This window comes from Balaenoptera musculus, chromosome 9 (genome assembly GCF_009873245.2).
Source record: "Balaenoptera musculus isolate JJ_BM4_2016_0621 chromosome 9, mBalMus1.pri.v3, whole genome shotgun sequence".
In the NCBI taxonomy this organism is placed as follows: Eukaryota; Metazoa; Chordata; class Mammalia; order Artiodactyla; family Balaenopteridae; genus Balaenoptera; species Balaenoptera musculus.
Window position 1 is genome coordinate 101,047,034 of NC_045793.1, and position 25,027 is coordinate 101,072,060.

Below are 25,027 nucleotides of genomic sequence, written 5' to 3' on the forward strand. Positions count from 1 at the left end.
TAAGAGTTTTGTAGTTTACCTCAGATAGATTTTGTATATATTTTGTTAGACTTATACCTAAGTATTTTGGGGGGATGCTAATGTAAACAGTATTGTGTTTTCTACTTCAAATTTCACTTATTCATTGCTGGTATATAATAAAGCAATTGACTTTTGTATATTTACCTCATATCCTGCAACCCTACTATAACTGTTTATTAGTTCCAGGAGATTATTTTGTTGTTGATTCTTTCTGATTTTCTACATAGAACAGCATGTGATCTGCAAAGGCAATTTTATTTCTTCCTCCCCCATCCATACACCTTTTATTTCCTTTTCTTGTCTTAATACATTAGCTAGGACTTCAAATATGATGCTGAGAGCAGTGGTGAGAGGGAACATCCTTACCTTGTTGCTGATCTTAGCAGGAAAGCTCTGAGTGTTTTACCATTAAATACAATGTACGTTTTTTTGTGGATGTTCTTAACCAAGTTGAAGATGTTCCCGTCTATTCATAGTTTGCTGAGATTTTTTAATCATGAATAGCCACTGGATTTTGTCAAATGCTTTTTCTGCATCTATTTATATGATGTGATTTTTTTCTTGTTTAATCCCACTCCACTTTCAAATATTACTGTACCACTTCATGGGTAGAGCAAGTACCTTATAATAATAAAATATTCCTAATTCCTTCCTCCTACCTCTTGTATCTTGCTGTCATTCATTTTACTTATACATAATATGTACATATAAACATATAAATATATGCATACATATAAACATATACTTAAGCATATGTAATTGAACACATTATTGCTATTATTTTTGAACACACATTTTGATCTGTTAAATCATCTGAGAATAAGAAAAGTTTTTATTTTGCCTTCACTTATTCATACTCTGAAGTTCTTCCCTTTTTAAACATAGATCCAAGTATCTAACCGATACCATTTTCCTTCTCAGAAGGATTTGGCTTACCATTTCTTGAAAATCAAGTCTAATGGCCACAAATTCCCTTGATTTTTGTTTGAGAAAGCTTTTATTTCTCCTTCACTTTTAAGGATAATTTTGCAAGGTACAAAATTCTAGGATTTTTATTTATTTATTTTTTAACTCTCAATACTTTAAGTATTTCACCCCACTCTTATCTTGCTTACATTGTTGCTGAACAGAAGTCTGGTGTAATTCTGATCCTTGCTTTTCTATAATAGGGCAGTTTTTTCGTGTTCTTTCAAGATTTTAAAAAAATTTTTTATTGGAATATAGGTGATTTACAATGTTGTGTTAGTTTCAGTTGTACAGCAAAGTGAATCAGTTACACATATATCCACTCTTTTTTAGATTCTTCTCCCATATAGGCCATTACAGAGTATTAAGTAGAGTTCCCTGTGCTATACAATACGTCCTTATTAGTTATCTATTTTAATATATAGTAGTGTGTACATGTCAACCCCAATCTCCCAATTTATCCCTCCCTCCCCCCTTTCCCCTCTGGTAATCATAAGTTTGTTTTCTACATCTATGACTCTATTTGTTTTGTAAATAAGTTCATTTGTACCCTTTTTTTTAGATTCCGCATATAAGCAATAAGATATTTGTCTTTCTCTGTCTGAATTACTTCACTCAGTATGACAATCTCTAGGTCCATCCATGTTGCTGCGAAAGGCATTATTTCATTCTTTTTTATGGCTGAGTAATATTCCATCGTATATATGTACCACAGCCTCTTCATCCATTCCTCTGTCAATGGACATTTAGGTTGCTTCCATGTCCTGGCTATTGTAAACAGTGCTGCAATGAACACTGGGGAGCATGTATCTCTTTCAAGATTTTTTATCTTTGGTTTTATGAAGTTTGGATATTACATGCCTAGATGCAGGTTTTTTGTTTCTTTGTTCTTTGTTTTTGGCATTTATCCTCTTTGGTATTCTCTGAGCTTCCTGGACCTGTGGTTTAGTGTATATTAATTTGGAAAAATTCCTGGTCATTATTGTTTCAAATATTGTTTCTGATTCTGTTTCTTTTCCTTCTGGTATTACCATTTCACAAGTGTTAAACCTTCTGTCATTGTTCCCTAGTTCTTGGATATTGGTTTTTTGGGGGTTTTTTTCAGCTTTTTTTCAGTTTTAGAAGTTTCTACTGCCATATCCTCAAGCTCAGTGATTCTTGCCCTAGCTGTGTCTAGTCTACTAAATGAGCCCATCAAAGGAATTCTTCATTTGTTATAGTGTATTTGATTTCTAGCATTTATGTTCAATTCCTTCTTAGGATTTACATCTCTCTGCTTACATTATCCATGGGTTCTTGCAGGTTGTCTACTTTTTTCATTAAATCCTTAGCATATCATCATAGTATTTAAAAATTCCTGGTTTGATAATTCCAACATTCCTGCCATATCTCATTCTGGTTCTGATGTTTGTTTAGTCTCCTCAAACTGGTTTGTTTTTGCCTTTCAGTATGTCTTGTAATTTTTTTATTGAAAGGTGGACATAATGTACTGGGTAAAAGAAACTGCACAAATAGTCCTCTAGTAATGGAGTGGTAAGGAGTGGGGGAGTGGAAGCGTTCTACGGCCCTATGGCCAGGTCTCAGTGTTTTGATGAGCACGTGCCCCTGGACCGTGAACTCCACCAGTGCTTCTCAGTGTCTTCCTCCCCTCAGGTTGGACACAATGGCTAGAGGGAGCTGGAGTTGGCTACACCCTTCCTCCAGGTAGGGCAGTTTCTGATGAAACTCCAGTAGGCGAGGCTCTGGTAAAATAGTTTCTCCTGAAGGCTGGCCTTGTTAAGAACAGAATGCTCTAGCATATTTCAAAATGGTTCCTTTTCCCCTCCCGCAACCAGAGGCATGAGGGGATTTTTCTCCAATATTCACAGCAAGGACCTGGGATAACTCCGAAGTTAACCTCACAAAAGTGTGGATGCCTCCCTATGACTGGGTCCTCCTAGAGTTTTTTTAACTCTCATATTTGCCCACACTGAGCTTCTAGCAATTAATCAATTACAGTTTAGGCTCCTGTGGAGGTTTCTCCTTGTAGGTCTCTGCTCCAGTAAATTCTGATTTTCTGAATCTCCCTGTCTATTGCTATTTTTGGTGTAGCCGTTTGTCATGTAACCCCACTTCTCTGATGGATCTTAGAAACTTTATTGATTTTTCAGTTAGTTCAGCTTTTAACTTGTTAGGACAAAGTGGTGACTTCTAAACTCCTTACACATCAGACCAGAAACTGGAAGTTTTTCTCCAGTTTGATTTTCTTCCTTTTATGGTATTGCTGTGTCTTCTGTGGTGCCAGTTCTTTCTTCAACTCCTTGCAATTTGGTCCTCATTTCTGAAGTGATTTTGCCTTTTCCTTTAATTTCTCTTCTTAGTTCTGTCAATTCTTATTTCACATCACCTTTCTGTCTTGCCATCTCTTCTCTGAGTTACTTTATTTCTGCACTGTGACTATACTGCATAATTAACTTACAAAATTAATGTTGAAAGTGCTGCCCTTTTTCTCCATCTTGTAGTAGAATTTTCCTGGTGTGTTTTCTTCTGCTGACAAAATCTGATTTTCTTTTTTCTTTTTCCTAACATTATGTAAATAATTGTTGATTTTTTTTCTTAAATTCAAAACAGATGGATTTTTCTGGATCAACTATTAACAGGAAGAGGAAAATGGTTAGGGTAGTTGTAATCTGAAAGGCATCCTCTTCTTAGTAAGTGATGAACAGTTTAGTTAATAAATGATGACTTTTGGTAGCCAGATTTCCCTTTGAGTCTCATATTCTTTCTTGTTTGAGGAGGGCCCCTATCATTGCTGTTTCTCTCCTTACCTACACCATTAGCCAGTGCCACCAGGAATGCAGCTTCTGCTTCATAAGTTAATCCCCTCTTTTTCAGAACAGTGCTTTTTTAGAAAGTCTAAAATAAAACCTGTTCCCTGTATACCCTACATACCTTTCTTCTCTGCTTTGTCCAGCATTACTTGCCCACTTTGCACTCAGATACACCCTCAAAAGATCCCCCTTTTGTTGAACAAAAGGTCATTTCAACAAATGGTACCAACACTCCATTGGAGGAAAAGGGTGTGTCTCACTCCTTCCGGGAATAATTACTCGTTAATTGGCAAAGTGGGGAATGGTGGGACAGATTTTGCCACCTCTGGATCCTTTGTCTTTCTTCACCGGCTCTGCCACTGTGACTTTCCATAGTCATTCTGGATGCTATTTGTTTTTCACCCCTTATTATTTGTGTATATTCTCTATCTCACATTTTGCTAAAGGGATAAATTTTGGGTGCTTCATTTATTCTTCTTATACAGTTTTATACAGTTCTTCTTACACAGTTTTAGGAGAAAAGACAGGGAGGTATGGGTCTAAGTGGACTCCATACTGCTACATGAACCCCAAAGCCCTAAATATTATTTGAAATCATTCAAACCAAATACTTCCATGATGGCTCTCTCAGTGATTCCAAAAAATGACAACAACTGGGGTTTTTAAAGAAATAGTGATTCTTAGAATCCTCCCCCTAGAGTTCCTGATTTAACTGTCCTGAGGTGAAGGCTGATAGTCTTTATTATAAAGCTCTCTGGATAATTCTGATGCATAGCCAATTTGGGACCTAACAATCATGGAGTTAAAACCCCTTTTCAACAAGAAGAAATGCTTTAAGTAAAAGACTTTATAGGGGGAAAACTGTGCTACTAATAACTGTTATTTTTCCTTTCAAGATAAACTTATTCTCTGTATTTTACTTCAAGTTAGCCAACACTATTTACTTTTACATTTAGGGGACTTCCCTGGTGGTCAGGTGGCTAAGACTCTGCGCTCCCAATGCAGGGGGTCCGGGTTCGACCCCTGGTCAGGGAACTAGATCCCATATGCCATAACTAAGAGTTCGCATGCTGCAACTAAAGATCCCACATGCTGCAACAAAGATCCCGCGTGCTGCAACTAAGACCCAACCCAGCCAAATAAATAAATAAATAAATATTTTTAAAAAATTACATTTAGGATAAGTTTCTTTGGCTCTGTAAGAGAACTAGCTCCATGTCTGTCTGGGTATAAAAGTTTGAAAAATTCAATTCTAGTGTTACTATGTAATATTGTATTGATAACAGGCAAATAATAAATAAAGCATTGCATAAATGAGTACAAATATAAACACAAATAATAAAAAAGATCAGGGCCATCAAGTTTGGGCGTGCACTGCAAAAACAAGTGCCAGCTCCTGGTGATTCCAACACGTACACTTGTGTCCATACTGTTCACTGATTAAACTATAAAAACTTAGCAAGAAAAGGCTATAAATTTATATGTGAATTGTCAATAGCAATGCTCATACTGCAGTCTAATCCCTCAGAACAAGGTCTGTCTCATTTCTTTTATATTCCCTAAATAGCTATGACAATATTATGGCTACATGATAAAATAATAAAAAGAATGTAAAGATTAGTTAAGGCAAATTAATTTTGAAATTAAGTTTTTTGATGTGAAATGTGTTACTGGTTGCTTGTTTAATTATTATTATTAGAATCAAAATCAAAATCTTTATGTGTACAAATGATGTAAATGAGTACAAAAAGTAGGTTAAATCGTTCATACGTATCGGGCCAGAGAAATCACACAAATACATCTTGTCGCAAAGATCAAAGGCCCAAAAGCAAACAAAAAAGCTGATCTTAACACATTTTCAAAAACAGCCATATATTAGGTCAGATAGTTAATGTTACAAAAATATGACATACAAACTCATATGCCATTCAAACTTCAGGCAGAAAGAATTTCTTTAGAAATAAAATTACAAAGCATCTCATCAATGAAGATAGCTCAAGACTTCTTTTAAAAGGTATAAACCTTTGACTTTTAAAAGAAAAAGAATTCAGATCCAAGGCTTACATATCATAATCCAAAAATAAAACATACCAATTACTTATATCCATAGTCTTACCTGTCCAACCAGTATAAGCAGAGCAATCATGTGGATCCGCTGTCTTCAGCCCTTCTTCCATTTGCTGTAGAAGATCTTTAATTTTGGTCTGGATCCGCCTTGTGAAATTATTAATAATCTGAGAACCAAAAGAAAACATAAAATTAAATTGCACAAGAATAGGACAATGTTGTAGTAACTAACAGTCTAAGTTGTAAAAACAAACAGACAGAAATTATATTACCTGGCCCATTTCAATGTTTCATTGGTTGGAGGGAGTCTACCTTGGTTTTATAAGGTAAGTTTTAAAATGAGAGAATGCCCTATATGGACTCTAAGTCATAAGGAGAATTAGAATGCCCTATACAGACTCTAGGTCATAAGGAGAATCAGAATGCCCTAATTGTAGAATCACAAAAAATAAGTTGCAGAAATCAAAGGAAAAAACTAAAAAACAAAAAAAGAGGAAAGAGATGTACTTGACTACACAAACATTTTAACTTCCTTAAGTTAAAAAACATGAGATGGTTTAAAAGTCAATGACAAGGGGAAATATGTGCAATATAAAATATTATAAATAAAAAGACTATATAACAATATAGAAATACACTTAAAATTATCAATGTACCTTATAAAAAGAAAAAAAATCAAATGACAGGCATATGCAAAAATGTTCAATCACTTAGTAATTAATGAAATGCAAGTAAATACAAATACTATGTGGTTTGCCTATCAGATTAACAAATAATAAAAAAATTTAAAAATGTTAACCCCCAAGGCTGCCAGGAGCTAAGATAACAGGTATTCTTATTCACTGCTGGTGATCTTTCTCAAGGGAAATTTATCAGTATTCTTAAACATGTAGTTGACAGTGTTGTCCAGATTTTTCTGCCTCTGATGATTTTTGAAGACTCCAGTTGTTACATCAATTGCTGAGGTGTATTAAAATCTCCAGTTGTGACTGTGAAATTGTCTGTTTCTCCCTTTAATTCTGCTTTTTTTCCCTTTAGTGTACTTGTAGTTCTGTTATTTGGCATAGACAAATCTAGGAATGCTAGACCTTCCTGACAGATTTTATCATAAAGAAACATCCCTCTGCGGGACTACAGGGAAAATGTTTTCATGTTACCGGACAGTTAGGGTTTTCAGGCCAAATTTTACTGAAATTTGGGATTATGGACTAAAAACAACCTTAGGAATTAAGTTACAATCGTATACATTGTAAAAGCCCCGCCCCAGAGGGATGTGTCTACATTTCAAAGGGGATGAGAAGCTAGAGCAGGGAGACCCTTCCCAGTCATAGAACTGAAGACAAATGGGCCTGTCTTTTCACAGAGAGATTTATTTATATTCCAAAGACTGATATTTCCAATGAAACTCTCTCAGAAAGGGAAGGAGAGACAGTTGTCTCCTTCCCTTTTATAAAAAGCACAGAAACCTTATTTTTCTTCAGTCTTTGCCTACAGTACAGACTTTGTGTATGTAGGACATTTGACCTGGCTTTCACTGCCAAAGAGGTAAGACGTGAGACTCAGGGAACCACTCACTGGTTATTTTCTGTCTAGTAAGTAAGAAATCTCTGATCCAGAAACCTCTTGTGTACATTCAGGAAAAAATTAATAAGTATAAATATTGAAAACCTAAACCAGGGTAATATCAACATCATGGCAGTACAACACATCCCTTGTTTTTGTTTTCCCCTTTAACAACAAAAATTAGGCATCCATCCACCAACGGAAGTGCCTTAGTGTGAGTTGTGGAATGCAGCACCATACACCAAGGGACCCACGGCAAATCTAGCCCACTAGAGAACTAGGTAATAAGCAGAGAGACTTCAGTACCAGCTGTGAAACCTACAGGAGACTGAATCGGTTCCAGCCCCTCAGCTACAGTCTGGGAGTGCAGGCAGAACAGTGACTTAGGCAGTCACCTTCGGATGAGATAGCCTTTGTGGTACTCCAGATTTCCAGAGAAGAAGTACCAACACTCCATTGGAGGAAAAAGAAAAAAAGGAGTTTGGATCCACTCAAGTGGGTTAGAGGAACAGCTTGTCTCTGCCGGCATCACCTAATGTTCAGGTACAGCATATGGCTAAATAGATGGCCCGTGATTTCTCCTGCTGGGGAAAGGGAGAGCCACTGAGTGACTGCCCGGTTTCTAAATCTGTGCAGGACTCTGCTGAAGAGACGTATTTCTCTCCTTTCTCATAATGCATCCAGAGCATTACAGAGGGAGTCCAGGCCTGGGGAGAGGGAGCAAGTCAGAGAGCAGCATATAAGATTTCCAGGGCATTAAAGGAATGTAGTTCCTGCTGGTCCATTTTGGACTCTACCAGGAACATGAAAAATCAAGAAGACATGACATCACCAAAAGGTCACAATAATCTTCCAGTGACCAAACGTAAAGACATAAAAATCTAATATTTACACAATAAAGAATTCAAAATAGCTGTTTTAAGGAAACTCAATGAGCTATAAAACACAGAAAGACAATTTAATGAAATTTAAAAAAACAGTATGTGACGAAAGTGAGAAATTTAACAAAGAAATAGAAATCATTGAAAAAAGAAACAAATAGAAATTCTGGAGCTTAAGAATTTAATGAATGAAATGAAAAATGCAATAGAGAGCATCAAAAGCAGGCAGATCATATAGAAGACAGAATCAACAATATAGATAGGAACTTTGAAAGAACCCAGTCTGAAGAGTAAAAAGAAAAAAGAATAAAAAAGAGTGAAGAAAGCCTACATGATCTATGAGACATCCTCAAAAAACCAACAGCCAAATCATTAGAGTTTCAGAAGGAAAAGTGAGGGAGAAAGGGGGCAGAAAACTTATTTAAATAAATAATGGCTGGGAACTTTCCAAACCTGGGAAGAGATTTGGACATCAAGTTCATGAAGCTAATGAACAGATTACCCCATTACTTCAACCCAAAATGTCCTTCTCCAAGACACATTGTAATAAACCTATCAAAAATCAAACACAAAAAGAGAAACCTAAAGAAAGCAAGAGAAAAAGAAGACTGTAACCTACAAAGGAACCTCCAATGGGACATCAGTGAATTTCTCAGCAGAAATCTTACAAGCCAGGAGAGAGTGGGATGATATACTCAAAGTGATGAAAGAAAAAATTAAAAAATAAAAAATACTCCATTTGGGGACTCCATGTGGGGACTTTCCTGGCGGTCCAGTGGTTAAGACTCTGCGCTTCCACTACAGAGGGCACAGGTTCGATCCTTGATCGCGGAACTAAGATCCTGCATGCCGTGCAGCATGGCCAAAAATTTAAAAAAAAACAGAAACAAAAACAAAAAACTCCCTGTGGCAAAGTTATCCTTCCGGAATGAAGGAGAAATAAAGACTTCCCCAGACAAAGGCTGAGGTAATTCATCATCACTCCATCTGTCTAACAAGGAATGCTGAAGGAAGTTCTTCAAGCTGAAATGAGAGGAGGCTAACTAGTAACGTGAAACATAAAAAATACACTGATCAAGATAAATATAAAATCAAATTCAGAACACTGCAATATGATGGTGTGTTAACACTTAACACTAGTATAAAGATTAGAACTAGAGTATCAAAAGTAACTATAGCTACTATAATTTGCGGATGAACATACAATATGGAAAGAGGCAAACTGTGACATAAAAAAAACAAAAAAGGTGGAAGAGTAAAAGGGTAGATGTTTCGTATGAGATTAAAATTAAGCTGTTATCAGAGTAAAATAGACTGTTATAGCTATAAGATGTTTTATGTATCTCATGAAAATCACAAAGCAAAAAATTTGAGTAGACTCCCAAAAGATAAAGACGAGGGAATCAGAAGCATACAACGGTGGGAAATCACCAATTCACAAAGGAATCCAGCAAGAGTCAAAAAGGAACAAGAAAACTACAAAACAGCCAGAAAGCAATTAAAAAGATGGCACTAGTAAGTCCTTACATATCCATAATCACTCTAAATATAAGTAGATTGAACTTCTAATAAAAGGCAAAGAATGGCTGGATGAATAAAAAACAAGACCCAACTATAAGCTGCCTACAAAAGACTCACTTCAGCTTTAAGAACACACATAGCTCAAAGTGAAAGGATGGAAAAAGACATTCCACAAAGTGGAAACCAAAAGAAAGCAGGGGTAGCTGTATTTATATCAGACAAAATGACCTTAAGTAAAAAACAGTCACATGAAACAAAGGTCATTATATAAAGATAAAGGGGTCAACTCCTCTGAAGAAGACATTAACAATCGGAAATACATATGCACTCAACACCAGAGCAACTAAATATATTAAACAAATAATACCAGAGCTAAAGGGAGAAACAGACAACAATACAACAATAATAGAGGACTTCGATACCACACTGTCAGCAATGGGTAGGGCATCCAGTCAGAAAATCACTAAGGAAACACTGGACTTGAACCACACGTTAGACCAAATGAACCCAATAGACATATATAAGACGTTCAATCCAACAACAGAATATACATTCTTCTCAAGTACACACAGAATATTCTTAAGGATAGATCATATGACAGGGCACAGAACAGGTCTTAACCAAATTTAGAAGACTGAAATCATACCAAGTATCTTTACTGACACTGGTATAAAAATGGAAATCAACAAGAGGAAACTGGAAAATCCACATATATGAGGAAATTGAACAACATACTCCCGGACAACCAATGAGTCAAAGAAATCAAAAGGGAAATCAAACGATATCTTGAAACAAATGAAAACAGAAACACAACATTACCAAAACTATAGGATGCTGCAAAAGCAGTTCTAAGAGGGAAGTTTATAGTGATAAATACGTACAGTAAGGAAAAAGAAAGATCTTAAATAAATAACCTAGCTTTATACCTCAAGGAACTAGGAAAAGAATAAACCAAGCTCAAAGTTAGCAGAAAAAAGGAAATAACAAAGATCACAGCAAAAATACATGAAATAGAAACTAGAGAAATAATAGAAAAGATTAACAAAACTAAGAGCTGTTTTTAATTAGTTAATTTATTTTTAATATTCATTTATTTATTTGGCTGCACCAGGTCTTAATTGCGGCATGCAGGATCTTCATTGCAGCATGCGGGATCTTTAGTTGCGGCATGCAGGCTCTTTTAGTTGCGGCATGCAGGATCTAGTTCCCAGACCAGGAATTGAACCTGGGCCCCTGCATTGGGAGCATGGAGTCTTAACCACTGGACCACCAGGGAAGTCCCTAAGAGCTGTTTTTTAAAAAGATTTTTTTAAAAAATTGACAAACCCTTTAGCTAAACTAAGAAAAAGAGAAGACTCAATAAATAAAAACAGAAACTAAAAAAGAGATATTACAAGTGATAACCACAGAAATACAGTTGACCCTTGAAGAGCACAGATCTGAAATGCACGGGTCCACTTATATGCAGATACTTTTCAGTAGTAAATACTACAGTGCTACATGGTCCATGGTTGGTTGAATTCAGGGATGTGGAAGACTCGAGAATATGAAGGGCTGACTGTAAGTTATATGCAGATTAACCCATATGCCAACAAAACGGATAACCTAGAAAACATGGATAAATTCCTAGAAACATACAACTAACCAAGGCCAAATCAGAAACAGTGGTCCAGTGGTGGTCCCTGGTGGTCCAGTGGCTAAGAGTCTGTGCTCCCAATGCAGGGGGCCCAGGTTTGATCCCTGGTCGAGGAACTAGATCCCACATTCATGCCGCAACTAAGAGTTCGCATGCTGCAACTAAACATCCCATGTGCCACAACTAAGACCCAGCTCAGCCAAATACATAAATAAATATCTTTAAAAAGGAATAAGTAGGAAGTATGAGTAAACCAATAATGTATAAGGACATTGAATCAATAATACAAAACCTCCCAAAAAAGAAAACCCCAGACAAGATGGTTTCACTGGTGAATTCTATGAAACATTTAAAGAATAATTAGCACCAACCTTTTTCAAACTTTTTCAAAAAATTGAAGAGCGAACACTCCCAAATACAAGACCAGCATTACCCTGATACCAAAGCCAGATAAGGACACTATGTGAAACAAAAACTACACACCAATATCCCTGATGAACACGGATGCAAAAATTCTCAACAAGATAATAATTTTTGCTAATAATTCATATTAGCAAAATGAATTCAAAAATACACTAAAAGGATCTTACACCATGATCAAGTGGGATTTTTCCCTGGGATACAAAGATGGTTCAATATATGCAAATCAATAAACGTGACACATCACATTAATAGAACAAGAGATAAAAATCACATGATCCCTTCAATAGATGCCGAAAAAGCATTTGACAAAATACAACATCCTTTCACGATAAAACTCTCAGCAAATTGGGAATAGAAGGAGAACACCTTAACATAATAAAGGCCACATACTTACTATATGGTTATAGCTAACTTCATACTCAATGGTGAAAGGTTGAAAGCTTTTCCGCTACGATCAGGACCAAGACAAGGGTGCCACTCTAAGCACTCTTGTTCAACACAGTACTGGAAATCCTGGCTACAGCAATCAGGCAAGATAAAGAAATAAAAGGCATCCAAATCGGAAAGGAAAAAGTAAAACTGTTTGTATTTACCGATATGATCTTATATACAGAAAACCCTAAAGACTCAACCAAAAAACTGATAGAACTAACCAATAAATTCAGTAAAGTTGCAGGATATAAAATCAATATATAGAAATCAGTTGTTTCTACACACTAACAACAAACTATCAGGAGAAAGAAATAGAACAGTCTCATCACAATAGCATCAAAAACAACAAAATGCTTAGGAATACATTTTACCAAAGAGGTGAAAGAGCTGTACTCTGAAAACTGCAAGACTCCGATGAAAGAAAGTGAAGAGATGAACAAATGGAAAGATATCCTGTTTTCGTGGATCAGAAGAATTCACATGTACACGTGTCAAAGAGGAGAGTTGTCTGATTCTCCATCCAACTGTTTAATAACTTTTTGACTCCAAGTTAGTAATTTAAGCCTCCTGTGTCTTGACCTTTGGTTTCCACCATTAATCAAAGAGATGCAGAATAATTTTCATGAGAAGAAAAAAAAACTAGAGTACTACCACTTCATTACCTGGTGTGGCATAACCCGTAAGGTAGTACTCAGCCCACACTTATTGCAGACACCCTTCTTCCTTATTGTCAGAATCCTGATTAGATTCACAGCCGCAATGCATCCAACCCCAGAAGAGCTACTTGCTTTCCCAGACTGCCTTATGACCAGACCAGGGGCAGCCACATGACACAGTTCTAACCGGTGAGATACAAGGGCAAGTCTTCTAAGGGCTCTTGGAAGGTTCTCATTTTTCTTGATAAAAGAGAAAGATACAGCTGGTACTCCCTTCTTTTTTCTCCCTTCCTCCTACTGTAAAATTGGACAAGAAATCTGGGACTAGAGCAGCCATCTTATACTAGAACACAAAAAATATGAGAGAAAGGCCAACATAACTGCACAAATCCTGAAATGAATCAACACCAAGAGTTGCCTACTTCTAGACTTCCTGTAATACAGGAAAAATAATCTAATTAAGGTACTTCCAAGGTGAGTCTTCTGTTTATTGTAGCTGAATGCAGGCCTAACAACGTTTATGTACGGTTTTAGCTCTGGCATGATAACTTTATTCCAAAGCATATGCTTTATTCCTCATAAATGATACTGGAGTATAGTTCTAAGGCTTATGATTACTCACTCTAATTCCTTTTAATACTTGCCAAAATTCCATTGTGAAAATAATTTCTCTGCCTTTGCTTTAAGGTATCTTCTCTAGTTCCTAATTTTCTAACTCTCTGTCATCAAAGAGATTTCTAATTTGTTGATGTTGGAACCAAAGTCTCAAGAACAAAGAAAAAAATTTATTATGCTGTAATTCTATTTGGAGAAATTTTAACTGGTTCCTCTCATTTAATAATGGTATTATTATAAAGATAATTAATAATTATTGAGCACTTTACCATATGTCTAGCACTAAGTGCTCTATGTGACATTTCAATTAATCTTCACATTACTGAATGATTCTGTTTTTTAGGTGAGAAACCTGAGGCTAGCCCAAGGTCACATGAGACAACAAGAGACCGAGCTCTTGGAGCTGTAGCTAGACTGTCTAATTCGAAAGTTCCTGGGCCTCCCTATGCTGAGCCCTTGTTGTGAAAATCTTTGCTTGATTCTCTATCTACAGTTTACCTTTAGATTTTTGAAAGGCTTACTACAGCTTTCACTCAATCACACCATATGAATACAATACACATCTTCCACAAAGCACAGAAACAGAAAGAGTAGCTAAAGAATTTGGGAGGTTTTTCTCTGACTCAAAGATTAATTTTTAGTAATTGCACTGCAATTAGAAAGAAAATATTATTTTCCTACGTACTAGGCAATTTTCCCAAACAAGGATGCCCCAAAGTGCTATAAAACAAAACGATGTTGGTATTTCTAATACTTATATGTTTTTCTGTATTTTTTTAATGAAAGCTGTTTGAGGAAATACAACCCTAAAATACAAAAACACAGAAATCTTAAAAAAGATTGATCATTAACTTTAAAATTCATGATCTTAACTTCAAATAGAGGAGAGTGGAAACTCTCAAAATAGGTGTTTAACATGCACAAATAAATAACTCCTAAAGCAAAAGGTAATGTTTGGAATAGGTATTTGTGAACCAAACTTCTGAGTTTGAATAATGCATCAGGATAGCTTATGAATAAAATCATTTCTTATACTCCTCACATAGGTGGGCACTTGTGACACTCCATCTAATTCAATCCTGATAACCCTATAAGAACATTATCATCCCCGTGTTATAGACAAAGAAACTAAAGCTAACAATGACTTGTCTACATTTTTAAAGATAATAAAAATTGCTTTTTAACCCACATTTTGTGTATGTGCGTTAAAACCCACATTTTGTGTATGTGTGTGTATACACAGATTATACACTCCAGAATATGTGCAAATATATAGACACCAGTAATTACAAGTATATGTATACACAGGCATATATATACATCAGCAAGTAATTCTTTCATAGGAAAGGTTTTAACAAATCTTTTTAACCCAGGGCACAGGCTGAGGAAAGTATATTTTGTAATCTCAGATCTCCCAGGGGAAGATGCTCTGTGACAGTTACACACATGAAGTAGGTGGGCTTGGTTTTCTAACACTTTATTTTCAAACAAAAATGAATAAGCAAAAGTACCCCAATCATTACCTCAAAGTGAATTACTAAAGGAGAAAAGGGGAAAAAAGTTGTATGTTTTGACAGTAAAGAATTAGATGGTGGGGGAACATCTACCCTCACTAGCAGTATTTTCAATAAACAGAAGAAGGATCATTACCTATACTGAATGTGTGATAAGGAAATGCTGTTTGCTTAGATGTTTGAAAATAGTTCATTCTTTTAAAAATAGGTATATATTTACATAATCAGGTCTGTTTCTGTTTTTCTTGTTCCAAACTCAGTAACATTATTAATAGAAAATATTCTAGACTACATATCCTAAACACACACATCTGTCCAATTCTGATGTACTTATTTTGTGTCATAAAAGTTAATTGATAATCTGCTGTGTATACTCTCTAGGAGATATATATATATATATATATATATATATATATATATATATCATAACCACAAAAGAAGTTTATAATGCCCATAAAGAACCAAGGACAACTGCTTAGTAATGGTATATTAATAAACTGATTATAAGGGCTCAAAGCATACACGATTATAGTTAACATAAGGTTAACAGGACTTTGTGGTCAAATTATATTTATTTTTGGAAAGCTCTCGGTGAAACACTAGGCTTCATTTTTGATTAAACAATTGTTGCACGGTATTAGCTAAAATCTAGGGAAGAGAAACATTTTCTGAAAAGGAAACTCAGTTTGTTATATTCAATTCTATTCAAGTAAAATTGGCTCAAACCTATTCTGGCCCTAGCAGACTCCTAGGTGGCCGCCCTACAGAATATAGGCCTCACCTGGGACACCCATGAAGTATATTACAGTCTTATGTTAGGTTAGAAGATTGTCTAGAGGACCTAGGTCATGACTCATATAACATTCTAGATACAGAAGAGATTTTAAAGATAAAATGATGCTATTAAAATAATATATTGGGCTTTCCTGGTGGCGCAGTGGTTGAGAATCTGCCTGCCAATGCAGGGGACACGGGTTCGAGCCCTGGTCTGGGAGGATCCCACATGCCGCAGAGCAGCTGGGTCCGTGAGCCACAACTACTGAGCCTGCGCGTCTGGAGCCTGTGCTCCGCAACAAGAGAGGCCACGATAGTGAGAGGCCCACGCACCGCGAAGAAGAGTGGCCCCCGCTTGCCGCAACTGGAGAAGGCCCTTGCGCAGAAACGAGGACCCAGCGCAGCCAAAAATAAATAAATTAATTAATTAAAAAAATAATATATAAAAGATTCTAATAAAAAAAAGTTTTTTATTTCAGTTCATTTATTCATTCAACATTCACTGAGTATCTATTCTGTCCTAGCTCAGTATCAAGTGTGGAGATATTTTTTAAAATAATAATAATAATTCAAGCACAGGTAAGAAAAAATTCCTGTCTTAAAGAGTAGAGTCAAGTGGGGAAGAGAAACAAAAATGAATCACAGTCAGCCCTCACTAACCAGGGATTAAACCTTCATAGCTCCTGTTTGGGGGTTCAAGCATAAGCATGCGAATCTGAAGATCTATGTCATGACATACAACAATTTTCAATTTTGCTGAGGCCCCAATAAAAAGAGCACGAGTTGACAGAACTGTGGGCAGAGAGTTTAGCTGACTTTCCAACATCCAATAATCCTTTTTCACCTACCCCACCATCAGCAGGCGTGTTAGTGTCCCCACTGCAGAGATGTGAGTGAGAAAAGTATGGTAGGGAATTTAGAAATCTGAGAACATACCCACATGAATACTGCGTGTTTGCCTATATTTTCCTCAGAAGGAAAAGGCACAAGAATAAGCATTTCTCTAAGAAGGAAAAAGTAAAGGATATGCAATATTTTTTTATATTCCACTAAAGATATAAACTTTTAAGCAATTATTCATTATCACATTGTATGCTATAGTGACAAAAAATAGGATACATAATAATGCTAATAGCTATCATTAACTGAACTCTTAAACTACGTACCTATATATTAGTAACTATGTGTAACAAGGTACTAATTTTATCAGTATTAGGCACCCTTTTGAGTGCTCTAAATGTATTAACTTAAACACCATAACAACCTAATGAGGAATGGGTTACTCTACAGCTATATTATTATCAACTTTCAACCAATATATTACATTAAGAACTTCAATTACCTTTTCAACTTAACCCTTTACTACAAGCTGATGAGATAAACGCTATTATCCTATGTTAATGGGTATTGTTCTAAGTGTTTAAATGCATTAATTAAATAGTCATAACCTATTAGGAAGGTACTATCATTGCCCAAAGGCTATAATAAGTGGCAGAAAAGTAGGAGTCAAACCCAGGTCTATCCAAGTTCTCACCTGCTCTACACTCCACATGTTATTCCCAACCGATGGGAAATGCTGATTTGCAATATTTTTGTAGTCTCCCCTACATAATCTTCCCCTTACCCTTTTATGTCAATATCTTTCCATATCAGGAATTGAAAACTGGCTGGAGGTTAAAATTAAAAGAAAATTCAACAAGCTGTAGAGCTCCCATATAACGGGCATATGGACCGTCTGGCCTGGGAATCTGGTTAAATGCAGGTTCTGGTTCTTTAGGCGTAGGGTGGAAGCCACATCTTCTAACAAGCATTCAGGAAAGGCTGATGTTTTGGGTCCACAAATCTCACTTTGAGGAGAAAGGCTGTAGAGTATATTCCCTCTCTCACCCCCATTTTAGCTCATCTGAATGAAAGAAAAATTATTGGGTCGGCCAAAAAGTTCGTTTGGGTTTTTCCGTAAGATGTTACAGAAAAACTCGAACGAACTTTTTGGCCGACCCAATATATTTTCTGGGCAACTGAAAAGTGCTATTTCCTTATGCTTCCATGATATATTATGACATTCAACAAATTTTGAAGTGAAAAGCAAAAATATAGAAAATTCAGTGAAAAAGGATAAAATGAAGAATTTCCAACAGCTCAAGATAATATCAAGTTATAGATTCCAAGTAAAAATTCTCTTATCTTCATTTTTGTATGGAAAAAGTTTTAAAATCCTTAGGACCCATCAAGTCCTTTAGAATTGGCTCCAATCTACCTTTTCAGCCCCGTTACCACCCAACGTTCTTCACGCTCCCTCCTCCGCAGTCAGATTCTACTCCCTGCCTTTCCCTTCACGCAGCGCTCCCCCTTAGCCTGGCAAAGCCCCACTGTTAGGTTCATTAGCAGAAGCCACTGGACTGAGGTGGCTCTAAAGCTCTGGCAGTGTAGTAAGCAAACCAAAACCTGAGCCTGTAGATGCCTCAAGGTTATGAAATCAAAACACCAAGGACAACCAACCACAAACAGCTAGGCTTTAAGCTATAGCCAATCAGGAATGTCCTTGCTTTGCTTCCACACTTCTTCTACACAGCTGACCCTTAAAGAAGACAGGTTTGAACTGCTTGGGTCCACCCGCACGGGGATTTTTTTCAACAGTGAATACTACAGTACCACACAATCCCTAGTGGGTTGAATCCACAGATAAGGAACCACAGACATGGAAGAAACTCAGTACAGAGGAACGACCTATGCAGAATTAAGTTATGGGGACATTCGACTGTTCAGAGGGTCAGTGCCCCTAACCCCCTCACTGTTCCCCTGGCTCGTCGGAAAAATGCTCCTAACCATTTCCAGTTTGGCGCTGCCTGATTCAAATCCATTTGTGCTCACTAAACTCTTAACATCTGTAATATGCCTCAGTTTATCTTTTGACAGTTCCGCTGTCAGAAGAGGAAATCGAAGGAGACCCCTGACAGCCCCCAGGAGGTCCCCTCATTAAAACAGGCCAAGTTTAATGAGACGACTTATTTTGCAAACAAATTAGCCTTACTTTGATTATCTTTAATAGAAATGAGGGTGATTGTAGAGAAAAAAAATTATGTTTCAGCAGAAAATTGTAACAAAACCATGTGCATATCAGATTTCAGTCCTGTCCGTTGTCTCTGAGGTTTGCTATGTACCTGTAAGCTGGACTGGATCCTGAATTCTTCTAGCTTCTTCAAATACCTGGCTATGACTCTCCAAACTATCAATAATGTTTCCAGTTTTCTCCCACCTTTCTGATCTGGAATCACTAAGAACAAAGATTGCCCTTGAACTTCCTTGAAGGGCCCATACCAGCGCCTCCTCAAACCCAGATGGAAGCCAAATTTCAGGACCCTGAACCTTAGATCCACATCCCTCAACTAAAAAGGGCTCCTCCAGACTCTTGGAACTGCACACCAGCTGGAGATCTAAAGTGAAACTGACCAGGGAGGTTCCTCCCCAGAAGCAGATGGCATCGCCCAAGATCCCGGAACACGAGCTTCATCTCCAATATAAAAACCTTTATTCCTTTTGCCACTTCACTACTTGCTTTTTCTCTCTGCTAATGCACAAGAAGATAATGCTCCTTAGCTCTGGCAACTATCACCGAATCTACTGCCAAGGCCATAGCTGCAAAACAAAAGTCACTAGGCTTTCTTGCTAAGGTGGTTCTAGATAATAGAATTGCTTAGATCACTCACTGGCTAAACAAGGAGTCTGCACCAAAGCAAATACTTCCTGCTGTACCTGGATCAACCCCTCTGATATTTTAGCAAATGTAAGCAATTAGCAAATAAGCTACTTGGCTAAAACAGGTTGATATCCCTTCAGGTATATTCTTTGATTTCTTTGATACCAACTGGTTTGGTTCATGGGGGCCCTGGCTTAGGATTAGTCTTCAGTCTCTTTGTCTTATCCTCCTCATAGTCGTCATCTGTCTCCCTGGTGGGCTATATCCTCTCAACCATCTTAAACGCGTATTCACAGCCATCAGCAGTACATCAGGTGGTCTCACTGCTCTTGGAGAAACAGAAACAAGTGAACAAAGAGATGAACAGCAAAAACAATTCTTCCATGGACCTGACACCACAACCTGTGAGTTTCACAATGACACAAGAGCAACTTAACTCTGATGGTGACCGAGGGTGGCGCTTATACACCATTTGAGATCAATCTCTCATGTATGAGAGCGTGACCAAAAGGGGTATTGTTAGATTAACTAAACAAGGAGACCATTAGGCTGAGGTGGCTCTATTGCCTCGGCAGCCTCTGTAAGCAAACCAAAACCTAAGCCTGTAAATGCCTCAAGGTTACAAAATCAAAACCTAACGACAACCAATCACAAAGAGCCACCTGGGCTTTAAGCTATAGCAACTGGAATCCTGACCCTCGGAAACTATGTGAGCTAATACACTTTTATTAAATTATTAAGTTTGGGGATCATTTATTACAGAGCAATAGATGGATAATAACAGTGGCTTCTCCCTTGAGTGCCCTCTTAGCCCTAGGAATGGGGCTGCTCCTCATATCAGCTATTCCTATATTCTTTAGAGTTCTCTTTACTTCTTAAGAGGCAACCTCTCATTACTCCAATCTCTTTATAGTTAGTAATAATTCTTTATATTGAACTTTCCCTATCAAATCACTGTGTGGTTTCTGTCTCCTGAGTGTATCCCTGATGATACAGCGGAGAAACCTGACACTGCTCATCAGAGACGCACTCTTTGAGAAACACTGGTGTCCATTAACCATGATTCAGCTCCTGATGTTCATGGCCACGATGAAATCAAGCAAAAAGAAGGGAAGAAATGGCTATTAGAGAAGTAGCCAACAGTGTTGACTTTAGATACCTTCCATAATTTAAAAAACAAAAACAAAGAAAGCTGCTATTACACTGGTTCACTGCTTTTCATAATATCTGGACCGATGTTGTCAAAATGTTACAAAAGCCTACTTACAGAAACATAATTCAGTGAAGTCAACTTGATCTGGTTTTAGAATTTGAGGTGAATTTTACCGACTGATTACACCACAACATATACACAGCTAACCTAAACGGGATCAAATAAGTGACTTAAAGAATACTTAGTAATAAAGTTACTGTGTTGGTAGATTTTACATAATCTTTTCTCACTAACAGCACACACCATCATGATAAAATTATTCCTCAATGCCTAATTTACAAATTACACTCCGTATTAGTTTCCTAGGGTGCCAAAACAAACTGAGTGGCTTAAAACAACAGAAGTTTATAGTCTCACAGTTCTCGAGGCCGTAAGTCCAAAATCAAGGGTTGGCAGGGCCATGTTCCCTCTGAGACTCTGGGCAGAATCCTTCCTTGCCTCTTCTAGTTTCTGGTGTTCGCTAGCAATCTCTGACATTCCTTGGCTTACAAATGCATCACTCTAATCTCTGCCTCCATCATTCTAGGGCCATTTTCTCCCTCCCTGTGTGTCTCTGTCTCTCTTCTAAGGACACTAGTTTATATTGGATTAAGAGCCTACCTTACTCCAGCATGACCTTACTTTAACTAATTACATCTAACACAACCTTATTCCCAAATGTTACATTCTGACATTCCAGACGTTAGGACTTCATCTTTTGGGGAGACACAATTCAATGCATAACACCCTCATTTTCATGAAACTTTATGTCTATGAAAACAAATGCATAGTTTGACAACTTCTATTTTAATTACATTCTTAATATTCTAAGAATTAAAGATGTAATAATCTGTTAATCACAATCTATCAATACAGAAGACAGGGGAACTTAATTCATGTTCATTTTATTTTACGACTTCCCTAAATCTAAGCATTCTTTCTCTTACCTTAAGTGGGGTCTGGCTGCTTGCGGCTCTAAAACCAATACTCGAGAGGCAAGACTGGTGGAAATGAAAGTTTGCTTTATTTTAGAGGCTGGCAAACCAAGGGGGGGGTACTTGTGTCCAAAGGCTGACACCCCCCACCCCCAAGGATGACCAGTGGGTAAGAGCTTTTAAAGGCGAGTTTCTGGGGTATGTAAGTGGAAGCAGGGGGCTACGTGTAGAAACAGCACAGTCAGCTCTGACAGGCATCTTGAAATTGGTCATGTGGTGGTCTGATCAACATCATCTTGTTTTAAGTACACTTAGTTTTCAGTTCCAGGGTCGGTTTGCTCCCATTTCTTTGAGACCAGTTCTCAGAACTGTGGCAGCTGATGTCATGGCTACACTCTGGTCATCATGTAGTTCACGTCTTCCACCTGGTGGGGCTTTCAGTCTCTACAAAACAGCTCAAAGGACATGGTCCAGAATACTATCTACAGCCCTTGAGGAGGAACTAAAGGTCCTTCACTTTGCTTCATGACTAAACTATTATTATTTTGTCCTGTTTGATTGCTTTCCTTTGCTTCTACATTTTCTCACTTCTCTAATTCAACTTATTCTTTGGCTGCCGTTTTTCTACAGACGAAAGGTGGGCTGAGGACATGGGCGGGGGGGGGGGGGCGGCGGTGCGGACCACAGGGTCCTGCTCCATTTCATGTCCACCTTTCAAAATCAGAAATCTCTCTCTCCCTTTAATGTGCTCTCATTTTCATGTTCAAGAACATGAAAAAACTCTTCCCCTTTCCTTTAGCATATAACAACGACCACTGGCATGGGTCCCCCACCCTGACTTATTTTGTTTAATTGCATGGAGATGTCACAAGCCCCGTTAGTTATTTGTGGTTTAATTTTCTTTTACATAAGCCTGTTTGGTATGTAGTTGACGTCAACATTATGTTTACTGGATATAAAAGGTTAAAAAGAAAAACATGTTATTTCAGAACCAGTGTTTATCTCCTTTTCATAGAAAATGAAACTCAACTGTTCTCACCTCTTTACTGTTCTCAGGGAGACTCAAATAGTGGTTCCTTTCACTTATCTTTAAACTGCAGTAGCCTCCTTACTCTAAGGATAATATTGAGACAGCAACTGATAATATGTATGACAAAATTTTCAAATGTTTGCCACAGACTTATTTTTACTACAAAGAATTTAAACACCAAGTCACAAACAAAACAGAAATGTATGTGAAAACAAAAGAAATCCAGAGAAAAATCAGTGCTGACATATGAATTCTAAACCACGAGCACTGACTATTCCAGGGGAAGAAAGAGGATGCATTTATTGGGGGGCTTACCAGGTACCACGTAAGGCAGTTTGACAGACCATTTTATATACTTCAATTCAATCACTAACATCCCTGTGAGTTAGGAATTGTTCTCCAGGCTTGAATTACATACAAGAAGAGCGAGTTCAGAGAAGACACTTGCCTAAGATTCCATGTTCAGACCAATAATAGCTCTTTCAAAATTGCCTTCATTGGGGCGAACTCATACCTTTTCAAACACAAAATACATGGGGAGCCGGGGAGGTAAAGTGGCAGTCGGAACAGAGATCAGTGGAAACACAGAAATCTAACCTGTGAACGCGCGGTTTTACCAAAATGAGAACAGCTGTGCCGATATGTCCCCCTTCCCCCCACCGAGTTAGCTCGTTCACAACGTATCCCACTTCCGACTCCTGGGCGCACACACCAGACCCATCACAGTGACACTACTGTGTAGAAACAAGGTCTTTTGGTTGCTGTTCCCAAGCCCTACACTCCAAGGGCAGGGAACCGGAGGCCAGGGCTGACGACAACCTCGGCCCCAGGGAAAGTGCCAACGGGCGGTCAGCGGGTACGCTTTGCAGCTCTGGGGTGGGCCCTCGATGGTAAACAAATCTGCACCTCAACAGACCCCGGAGTCCTGGCCCGCACTTCCGAGAGCCGCGAAAGAGCGTATTTCAAAGGCACGAGGGGCCAGGAGGCGCCTACCAGGAGGAAAGCGGCTAACAACGCAGAGCTCCACAGCCTTCCAGGGCCACATCGCCCGGGAAGGACCGCAGCTCGGCGCCCGCGCGCTGGGAGCTCACCGGCCCCGGACCGCCCAGCGGCGGAACCCAGGGCCTCAACCCAGGAGCAGCGCGCGGCGCGGGTGGGTGACGTCCGCGCGGCGACGGGGCGGCGGGCGGACGCTACCACCGCCGGCGCTCCCCCTCCCCCAACGCCTGGCTCGGCCCGAGTCCGGCCGCCGGTCGCCGACTCACCTTCCCATCGCTGTGGAAGGGGAGGCCGAGCTCGTCGGGAGTGAGCTGGGGGCGAGCACGTGGCGGCTCCTCGGCCGGCACAGCGGCGGCGGCCTCGTAGTCCGGGAAGGGGTTGGGGAACGCCCGCTCTTCCATATCCGCGTCCCCGCCCAACTGCAACTTAAGCCTCCGGGACATGGTCTCGCCCATGTCGGCCGCGCGCCCTGCCCTCCGCGGGGCCGCGCGGTACGGCGAGCGAGCGGGGACAAACCTCCTCCGAGGCGCTCGGGCCCGGCCGCGGGCGGGTCTCAGGCAAGCCCTAAAGAAGGCGGCGGGCGCCCCGCCCCGGCCCGGCTCTGGACGGGCCCTCGGGGAGGCTGCGGCGGTTCGCAGTCACCGGGGCGCCGCGGTAGCGGGGTCCCCTCCGAGGAGTAGGCTCCGGCCAGCGGCGCCGCAAGGACAGCGTCTCCGGGGAGGGCGCTGTCCCTCCCCGTCATCCCGCCGTCGGGGGGAGGGGGGTCTGGAGGAGGAGCCACTGCCTTTTTTTTTTTCCTTTTAGGTTTTAAGTCCCTTTGTTTTGAATAAACGGGTATCTTTGGTAGCAGCACGTAATGTGAAAGCATCCTTAATCACCTAAATATTTCATTGACCACCCCCCCAAGCTCGTCCAATATTAGCGTAATTGCCCAGGAGCATAACATGTATAATAATAAAAGGACACAAGCAAGTACATCTGCATTTATGTAATCACAACATAGTTAGCAGTCTTTATTGGTTCTCCTTGTTCTTCTTGTTGTTTCTTTAATTATTTGAAACTAAATAGATGTAATGATTTCTCCTCCTCGAGGGAAATATATTATTCCCTTTTTCTTTTTCCATTTAAACATTGAATGCCAGATGGTACTAGGTGATGACAAAAGATAGTTTCTACCCTCGGGATTCCAAGTTAGTGGGTGAGAAAAGTAAGCATAGCTTAGCATGATGTGGATACTTCTCTGAAACCAAGCAAGGTATACATTAATATATCAAGAAGTGACATACCAAGCATTG

The 25,027-nt window shown here is 38.8% G+C and overlaps 1 protein-coding gene across 1 annotated transcript in view; it reads right to left on the reverse strand.

Annotated features, from left to right (window-relative positions):
* LANCL2 (LanC like 2) overlaps nt 1-24,268 on the reverse strand; it is a 60,867-nt gene extending 36,599 nt beyond the window's left edge. Inside the window, exons 1-2 of the mRNA XM_036863061.1 lie at nt 23,999-24,268; nt 5,914-6,031 (exon numbers count right to left, since the gene is read on the reverse strand). Coding sequence (XP_036718956.1) covers nt 5,914-6,031; nt 23,999-24,187 — 307 coding nt within the window. The 5' untranslated portion in view covers nt 24,188-24,268. The remainder of the gene's footprint in view (nt 1-5,913; nt 6,032-23,998) is intronic.
* Between the last annotated feature and the right edge of the window lie 759 nt (nt 24,269-25,027).